The following is a 10,172-nucleotide window of genomic DNA, read 5'->3' as shown; positions in this document are numbered from 1 at the left end:
TTGATAGGAAAAGGCAAAATTCACATGAAATATATCACACCAAACCTTAAGCCAACAAAATTGACACAAACCATAAAAACGTTCCAACACAGAAAACTGCCAGGTGCCAACCATGCCAGCTTCCAAATACTGTAAGAAGCAATACAAGTTTTAAGATTATACTAAACTTTACAAACTCACTACTAAATTTACTTTCATATGCATATTTTTAACATCTAGCAGCTTTGCTTTTCAAGCAGCTGCTATTGAGACGGGAATTGCTGGAGCTGCAGTTGTTGTAGCCTTAGCAGAAGCAACATTTGGCGTGGCAGTGGGGGCAGGGGATGCGTCCTTAGCGTCTTTTTTCAGCTCTGCTGGTGGTGGTGGTGGTTTGGGCTTCATGTGAGGAGGAGGGTTATGTTTAAGCTTGAGAAGGATTTGACGCATTCTTGACAAGTCAGTTGGCTTTCCAGGCTTGGGTCCCTCGATCACAACAATAGATGGCTTCTTGTTCTCTTGATCTTTCTTTCCTCTTTTCTCCATGGCTGGTACTTCATGTGGAATGAGCTCCGCAATTGCTTTCCAGTAATTCTTCTCAGCTTCGGCATGGAACTTTTCCCGGTTTGCCAAGAACAGCTGACATGTAAAGTTAAAAATCAGATTAGGCATTGTTTAGTCTTGCTAACTTCATTTTTGAAATGCAAGCAACGATATGTTTCAGAAAACTTAATGCTACATCCTCTATACATTCAGTTGACCGCCGTTTGTATTTCCTATGTTCCTTTTTCAGGGATTGATTTGGCTACAATACAGATAACGACTTCCATTAGTAATATGACCACAATTAATTACCAAGTCCATTCATATTATAACAAATTCGATTCTCAGTTTTGCAAGTTTATTACTCAAAAATCACCACACCCGTCTCCTTCAACCGGTACCCTTCCAATAAATCACAACAACACTTTAAACATTATGACACCATTCTTTGCAACCTGATCCTTATTTAACGATTTTGGCTTAAAACAAGAAACACTTCTTTTATGTATATTCCAGTTTTTCTTTGAAATAGCGGAAAACAATACCTGAAAGGGACACAATACATAGTCAAATCACTTCAGATGTCCCTCCCTTCTCAGTATAGAAAATGAAAGAAGATATCAAATAATTTAACATTTCCCAGCTCTATTCAAAGAATCAGCCCTTCAATTCCTTCCAGACACAATAATAAACACAGTGATGAGAACTTTATTCAAATTGAAAGAATCCAATGAAGACCAATTTAACCAACAACTCCAAAAAATGGTAGCACTTTAATGGACTCTGTTCATGAATGAATATAAACTACCCAAGTTCCCATTGATATCCCATATAATATAACTGAGAATCAATAACTAAAAACATATTAATTGATCCATTTGCAAGAAAATATTATATGTGTGTGTGTGTGTGTGTGTGTGTGTGTGTGTGTTTACATGTTAAGGGTGAAGTATAAAATATGCAAATTTGTCTCTCACCTCCTCCTTCTCCCTATTGGAGGCTTTGTTCTTCTCAATAGTCAATTGGCGCTTCCGATAGAATTCCCTTTTATACTCCTCCGCTTCCTCTATTATCTGCTGCAACATCTGTTTCTCTTCCTTCTCTTTCTCTTCTAGTCTAATCGCATTCAGCCTGTACTTTCATTCACAGTTTCGCACATCATAACACCGATGTCAGATCACCATCAGATCTACCCAATTATTCATGTTTTGCTTTTTAGTTGAAAATTCGCCTGGAAGTTTAATTATTTTGGAAAACACCAGATCATGTAATTAAGCAATAATTTCTGATTAAGAACTAACAGAGATACTATAACAGAACTTAGGAAGTAATTTATTAACTAATTAAGTACTGGCAGAGAACAGAATCGAGAGCTCACCTATGCCACTCTCTCAATGCAAATCCTTCCTCTGCCTGCATCCCTGCTGGTGGTGGCAAGATCGGACCATTAAATCCTTGGCCGCCATTCTGCTCCGGAGAGAAAGCAATAGAGAATCCTCCACCAGCACCACCAGAATAGATCGACGGAGGACTCTCTCTCACTGGATGAGATGAGTACATGTCATCGCCACCGGTATATGCATGAGAGGTGAAGATCGGCGACGACTCAACGGCCGAGTCCTTGACAGAGTCAGTATCGAATTTGCTGTAAGACTCGAACCGCTGAGAATTTAAGCGAGGCTCATAGCCGATGTATCCATCATCGTCGAAGGGACTAGTGGAGCCGGTGAGCCGAGACTCGTCACCAAATGAACCGGCGAACGATGACATGATTCTCTGCTCGTCTCTTCCCAACCCCAGTTGTTTGCTTCGTTAAGAATCACTTCACAGGTCTTTTGAAAAAAAAAGCTTGTCTTAAATTCGAAACGAACAGAAAGCATGTAAGCTCGCATGCAGTTCAACACTTTTTCAATTTTTATTGGTCAAAATTAGCTTTCACGAATCGGTTAATGCCGCGTTTCAACTTAAGGTGTGGCTGATGCATTGATGATTCTCCATGCAAAGAAATAGACAGCGCCACCTTTCACTGTCTTGGAAGTTTTTAAGGGTAAGAACGAGAATAAAGCGAGGAAAAAATTAGTGAAGAATAATTTATTTTCATTTGGTCGTTTGGATGAAATTTATTTTATAGAGAATTTAAAATATATTTTTGATTTTATTTTTATTGAAAATATATGTTTCAAAGGACTAATTTAACAATAATCAGGTTTTTCTACTATTTTCTTTCAATCCTTTTCTAATCATATTTTACTTTGTATTTTCCTCCTTGTTTGTGAGTAAGAAAAAAGAGAAAGAAATTTGCCCTCCGTTTTATAAATATTAATTTATTTTTTCTATTTGTCCAAACTTATGGACAATTTTTTCTTTTTTCTTTTTTGAAAAAATAAAACTTTTTAACATATATCCTCATTTAATATGTTTTGTTAACAGTTTTTCTACTTAATTTTTTATTGAAAAATAATTTTTGTTAATATTAAATCATTTGGTGTTCAAGCCAAATAATCATGCTCCATATTTTAGGATTTGAACCTAAGACTTTTGGTTAAGGAAAGAAATCTCTATTATTCTATCTCAAAATTAAAAAATATATTAATATTAATATGTATTGAAAATATAAATAAATTTTTTAAAAAATATTATTAATTTTTAAAATTTATATGAAAATAAAAATAAATGTATATTTATGGGACAAGATGGGTATTTTATTTCCTTAGTCTATTTTCCTCTTGACATTCCACATACAATCAACAACTTAGAGGTTGTTTGGTTGGATGTAAAATAATGAGGGGCATAAAATTACAAGTGAAAGTTTATTGGGATTTGTAAAATACATTGTTTGGGAAGAGGTAAAATCCGTAAAATAAGGAGTGGATGTAAAATATTTTTATTTTACTTCCTCCAATTTACTCTCCAAAATGGGAGGAAAATAAATACAACAAAGAGGCAACTAAAAGTATCTTTGGGAAGAATAATGACGTAAAATGATACTATTCGTTTTACCTCTTTATTCTACGCTCATTCTTTGAATTCGTATAAAATAAGGGTGTAAAATAATAATAATTATTATTATTACTATATATAAATAGTAACTTTTCACCCGTTATTTCTTATTTTTACTCCATTTTGGGAGAAAAATTATATAAGGTAAAATAAATTTATTTTACACTCTCTTTATTATTTTCACACAAACCAAACAAAGTAATTTGAAAATTCCAATGCATTTGACCCCCTATTTTACATCCTTCCATATTTTCCATCCATCTAAACAAAGGCTAATTATGCTTTGTTTGGGAAGAGGGGAAGTCAAATAAGGGGTGGAAATAAAATAGGAGTGAAAAATTTTACTATTCATTTTTCTCCCAAAATGGAGCGAAAATGAGGTTTAAATGGGTGTAAAACAAATTTATTTTACATCCTCCTTGATATTTTACCTCAAACTAAATAAAGGATCTTGATAATTCCAAGAAATTTTCACTCTTTATTTTAGATCCACCCAAATTTTAGACCCTGCCAAATAAAAGTTAAGTAAAATAAATTTATTTTACTCCCATCTTTTTATTTTTCCTCCAAATCAAATAAAAAATATAAAATAAGAATGGTAAAAGAAATAGTATCATTTTACTCTCTCGTTTTTACATTCTCGCTCACTTTATATCCTATTTTCATCCAAACAAAAGCATTAGTGTCCCCACCAACTAGCTGGAATATTCATCAATTACGTGGATGAATGTGAGAGGAGAGGTTCTCAAATTTAGACATAGTGCGGCGCTTACTGTTCGTGTGCTTCCGCAGGAATAAATAATTTCGTAGAGGCGCGTATGATTATGTACGCTAATGCTAGCGATTTAACGGTCGTTTTTTGGGGACTTTACGGCTAGGCTGAATATTTGCACACCGCGACTCCAAGCAGTGACAGAGCCAGGGGGGGTAGGGGGGCCACCACCCCCTGCCTTTGCTAATTTTTGGGATAATGCCTGTTTTCACTTTCTGATGATGAATTTGGTAGTCTGGTGGTAAGATTCTTATACTTGATCACCAGACCTGAGTTCGAATGCCGAGTGGCTGTAATTTTTTTAGTTTAATTTTGTACATAGTTTTAGCTAGTAAAACAAGTTTTTTGCATAGATTTAGTTAGTACAAATAAATAAATAAATATATATATATATATATATAAACATTAATCACACAGCACAATTTTCATTTTTTTTTTTTTTGCATGAGTTATATCATTAATTTTAATTTTAGATTATTTAATTTTATATTCTTTTTTAAATCTTAGTTTTGAATTTGATTTCATTATATGAATACATAAAAATCACACAAATTTTAAAATATACAATAGTATTATAAATTTATATTCCAATTGTTTATTATTAGTTATTTAATTAAAATTTAACAGCTGAAAAAAACTATAAAATTTTAAATTTATTAAATAAACATATATGATATTTAATTTATTCAAAGAAATAGATTTAATATTATAATTAATGATTTTATTTTAATAGTTTTAGAAAGTAATGTAAAATTGAATTGATTGAATTTTATAATTGTAATAAAATACTTAAAATTTTAAACTAATAATTATTTTCATTGTAATTTTTAATATGTAAATGTTAGAAAATTATTTCTTTCCTATTGAAAGTCCTCATGTATACTAAAAAAAAAAATCTTTATTATTTTGTTGCTATTTATACCATTTTCATTAAAAAAAAAATTTAACCACATGTAATAATTTTGCTTTTATAATTACACTATTTTAGGTGCTCTTTTAAATCATATTTATTTTGTATTCATAGTATGAAATGATAAAATATATTTTCGCCCCCTCTGTGAAAAAGTCCTGGCTCCATCACTGTCTCAAAGGAAGATGGAAATGTGAGTGCAATCAGTGCACGTATAAAAGCAAATCATAATGAAAAACTGATAAGCTAATAGTCTAATGCTAAGTGTATATACGGCTTAGTGATAGATTTAAATTTGATTCTCTCTATGCGAAAAAAACAACTTGACTAATGTAAAATGAGTTTTATCCTCTAGATAAATCATTATTTTTTATTATGATGCTTAGAAATAGTCTGTTTGGCAAAACTAGCTATTTTAGTAATCGTTAATTGTTTTAGTAGAGTGCAGCTGTTAGCTGTTTAAGTAGCTTTTCATGAAACGATAAAAGCTAAACCTTATATGAGTTAACTTTTATAAAAAGCTACCGTAATCTCTAAAAATTAATCAAAACGCTCCCGAACAACTTTTTAAATAGCGTTTAGTCAAAACGTTAAAAACTATTTAAGAAGCTGTTGTCGAATATAGCCAAAGAGAAGTTTAAATTTTAAAAGGATGAAACATTAACTACCTAATCAATCAATCTTTTAGTAATAATTAGCTCAAATTTAAGTAAGTTTAAATCTTTTTTTTTTTTCAATGAATTTTAAGGTTTGGCATAATCATTTACGTAGGCATGGCCATATTGCGGTTCCGGGAACCGGAACCGTCGGTTCGAACCGGCCCGGAACCGCAACCGGAACCGGTGAGAACCGGAACCGGGACGAACCGGAACCGGAACCGGAAAATTCCGGTTCGGTTCCGGTTCCAGCAAATGTGGAACCAGAACCGGCGGTTCCATAGAACCGGTCGGAACCGGAATGGAACCGCCGGTTCTCCGGCCGGTTAGAACCGCCGGTTCTCCGGCCGGTTAGAACCGCCGGTTCGAACCGGCGGTTCTAGCCGTTGTAACTGTCAGATTTTTGTTTTTTTTTTTTTTTTTTTTTTTTTTTTTTTAAATTTGTTGTTAAATGTCTTAATTACCCCTCCCAACTGTCATAAACGGCTACATAACGGCTAGTTTGAAGGGTATTTTTGGAAAAATGAATTTTTGGATTTATTATAAATACCTCATTTTATTTACAAATTCATTACAAAAAAATCTCAACTCTCTCTACTTACTCTCTCTACAATATACTACACTCTCTACTTACTCTCTCTACAATATACTACACTCTACTCTATATTATTCATTTATTTTTCTCTACTCAACATTTATCTCTTATTAAGGTAATTTGAAACTTAAAAAAAAAAAAATCATTATGTTCAAACTTAAAAAAAAAAAAATCAGTTCAAATTTTTTTTTAAACCGGTCTTAAAAATTTGAAATTTTTTAGGTGTATTTTTAAATTTTTTATGTTCAAATAATTTTTTTTTTAGTTGGTCTTGATATTTTAAAATTTTTTAACAGTATTTTTAAATTTTTTATGTTAATATAATTTTTTTTTTTAAACCGGTATTAAAAATTTAAAATTTCAAATTATGCGATTCGCCGGAAAACCAATCGGAACCGTCGGTTTTGTAATCGGATCGGAACCGGAACCGGAACCGGAACCGGACGGTTCCAAACCGGAACCGGAACCGGCCAATTTCGGTTCGGTTCCGGTTCCAGCTTTTCTGGAACCGGAACCGCCGGTTCCGGAACCGTGGCCATGCCTACATTTACGTGTATAATATATTCAGATTGTGTTCGTCAATAACCTTTTATGTAGTTTTTAGAGGTTATAGTAACGTTTTGTGAAAAGTTAACTCATATAACGTTTTCATGAAAAATTACTCAAGCAGTAAATAATTAAACGCTATTAAAACAACTAATAGCCACTAAAATAACTAATTTTGCCAAACAAAACTTCAATTTAATGTTATGCTCGAATATTCTAACATTTCACACTATAGTGAGGTATTGTTATTTTTTAAGTGATATTTACCATTGGTGTAATAGTATATTGTAATTTTATGATGATTAAAATTTAATGTTCTTGTTATTATGTATTTTGAATTCTCAAAATTTAAAATATAATTTTCTAATATCCAAAATATTTAAAGGAAATAGAGGTTAGTAGTATGTGAATCATTTAGTTATTGAATTATAAATGTTACTTCATTTCCTATAAAGCTGAAAATACAAATTCAATTCCGGAAACACGTTTTAGTAAAAGAGACAAAAATTTCTACACTCTACCGTCCAATGAAATACACATCCTAATTATATAAAAAAAGTAGACAAAAATCTTATTTATTTGAGCAACTTCAATATTTTTAACCGATAAAATTAAAAATTTTTTTATTAATATCAAAGGCACAATTATTGGGTTTTTTTTTTTTTTTTTTTTTTTTTGCATTCATGGGCCTTAATGACTACTCAAGCCCTAGGGCAAGGTAAAGTTGCCTAGTTAGTTAGTTTGTAGACCGACCTTGGGAGGAGGGTATGGCGTCATGTTTGAATGCTGAGCTACTTATAAAAAGGTGTAAAGTACTGTTTACCCCTGAGATTTGACAAAATTTATTATTTCATCTCTTTATTTGTGAAACCTAATTGTCTTGTTAGGAGCGGTCAAATTACGGTTCCTAGAACTGAAATTGTCGATTTTGAACCGGTGGGAACTGAACTATAGGGTGTTCTACAGTTTAGTTTCGATTCCGTCATTTTTGAAATCGTGAACTGACGATTTCAAAAATCAACTGAAGAACTGACTGAAACTTTCGATTTTGAAATCATTGAGGATCCGAAACTGAGTTAATTTCTGATTCGGTTTCGGAACCGTGGCTATATCTATGTCTTATGAGAAAATTTGGTCCTTCCATTGAATGATTTGACTTTTTTTCCATTTGTCAACTAAAATAAAGTGTAGCCTAAAAGTGAGAAAGACCAAATTAATCTCAATTAACAAAAATAACTAAATTAATAAAGATTAAGGAAAAATAAATTAAAGGAAAATCGATGCCTTATCAACTACTTCCATATTTGATCCATTCCTTACTTGTAGGAAGTCTCTTTGATCCAATAGTGTGAGGATTATTTCTTTACTGTTGTGCATCAAAGAGATCAATACCTCATTCTCTTTATGTATTGTCATATGCAACGTCTCTTTCTCTCTCCTCAAACTAATTGTGCCTCTTTCTCCTATTATGGTGGGTTTTGAATAAAGTAATGGAGGATGGAAAAAATAAATTTAGGACTGAATATCCTGAGAAGGAGGAAGACCGATAGAGCTAGGTTTGAGCAAACTTTGAAAAAAATATTTGAAAACTGCATTGAATCGATGTAATTTGGTTGTTTCGTTTGAATACAGGTTTTAGTTTGAAGAAATTTTAATTTTTTGTTTTGGTTCGATTTTAGAGAAAAAAATTTACTTAATCCATATATAATGTTATAAAATTTACTTTTCACAAAGTTGAAGTGATTTTTATACAAATTTAAATATATGATGTTACTTTATAAATAATTATACAATGAAACAATAATATTATATCAGCATTGCAATATCAATTTAAGAAAAATAAAACACTTATTAATGGTGAGATAGGTAGATTAAAACTAAAAATAGAGATGAAAAGATAATCAACCTCCAAAAGTCTACTTTATTTTAATCCGTATATCTCATTTTTTTACGGATATTTTACTTTCATTGTATTTTTCATTCCAACTTATGATTTTGAAGTGGAAAGACATGGAATACGAAACAAAATGCGAACATATGCGAGGATGACTTATTAATCAGGTGCGGAAGATCAATACTCAGATATAGGTTAGTAATTTTATTGACCGTTTCCACTTCATATGATTTTATGTCATATTATTGTATGCTAATAGTGACGTGCAAAGACTTTTGTGTGAATTACTTAATCTTAGTTAGTATTTTTTTATTCATCATTGATTGTTGGAGGTGTTATGTATTATTTATTAAATTGAATCACTTATTTCTATTTTTAAATTTTTATAAAATTATAAACTCTTCCTATTTGTCAGCTATTCTTTACTTCCTTATCAGATTTATCATAATTATTTAAATAATTTTTAATATTCTATATAATATTTAAATCATCTCTTACATTTGACTCCCTTTAATTGGTCCTTGGCCTAATATTTGGGTACTTTTGCCGTTAAAGTGAGGCAAGATTGGATAAAGAGGCGAGATAAATTTTTTTAAATGGCAATTTATCCCCTTGCACAAAACCTTTCATCGCCGCCCCTCTGCCAGTCCAGTACCACAACCTATCAACCTTTAATCGGAGCCCTCCACCACCTCAGTCTTCCCAACTAATACCACCTCCCAAACCTCTCCTCCACTCATCTCGCACCTTCGTCTTCTCTTCATCTGAAAAAGCAGCAACGGAACGCCTAGGATGTAAGCGTCACGGCCGCATGAACCTCCACTCCATGCGCTTCAGCGCAATCCTTATCATCCGCCTCGGGACCCTAATGCGCATCGTCTTCCAGATCCCACGGGTGCTTCAATGGGTTCACGCCTTAACCTCCACAATCGAGTTCAATCCCTAATCTGTGCCTTCGATCTCGATAATGCATCTCTTCTTGCTCATAACGCTATTTACACCAGAATCAAGTGCAATCCCTAATCGCTTGATATTTTCCTCACCTACAAAGAGCTGAAATTTGTTTGGAAATAATGTTGTAGAAAGGATGGATATTGATTGTGCTGCTACCTATTGTATCTGGGCTGGGCATTTTTGTACAAAAATGGTATGATAGATTCTCTCCCGTATTGAGTTCTTAGCATGAATTGGCTACTAACTCTATAGCTTCCAGATGAATTCTCTCTCTTTCTCTTGTAGTGAACCAGAAAGGAAGATTAGTTCATTACATAAATGGGTAA

The 10,172-nt window shown here is 32.4% G+C and overlaps 1 protein-coding gene across 1 annotated transcript; it reads right to left on the bottom strand.

Moving 5' to 3' along the window:
* Positions 1-2,370, bottom strand: LOC105646611 (clathrin light chain 3). The gene is made up of 3 exons (XM_012232493.4): positions 1,898-2,370; positions 1,497-1,650; positions 1-615 (listed from the first exon to the last, which is right to left on the bottom strand). Exons 1-3 carry the CDS (start codon positions 2,287-2,289, stop codon positions 232-234), a joined length of 930 nt encoding a protein of 309 aa, XP_012087883.1. The 5' UTR covers positions 2,290-2,370; the 3' UTR covers positions 1-231.
* Between the last annotated feature and the right edge of the window lie 7,802 nt (positions 2,371-10,172).

The sequence above is a fragment of the Jatropha curcas genome, chromosome 2, assembly GCF_041381405.1.
Source record: "Jatropha curcas cultivar XTBG-Jc1 chromosome 2, XTBG_Jcur_1.0, whole genome shotgun sequence".
Taxonomy (NCBI): domain Eukaryota; kingdom Viridiplantae; phylum Streptophyta; class Magnoliopsida; order Malpighiales; family Euphorbiaceae; genus Jatropha; species Jatropha curcas.
The sequence above is the reverse complement of the archived record's forward strand: the minus strand, read 5'-3'. Positions and strand labels throughout refer to the sequence as shown.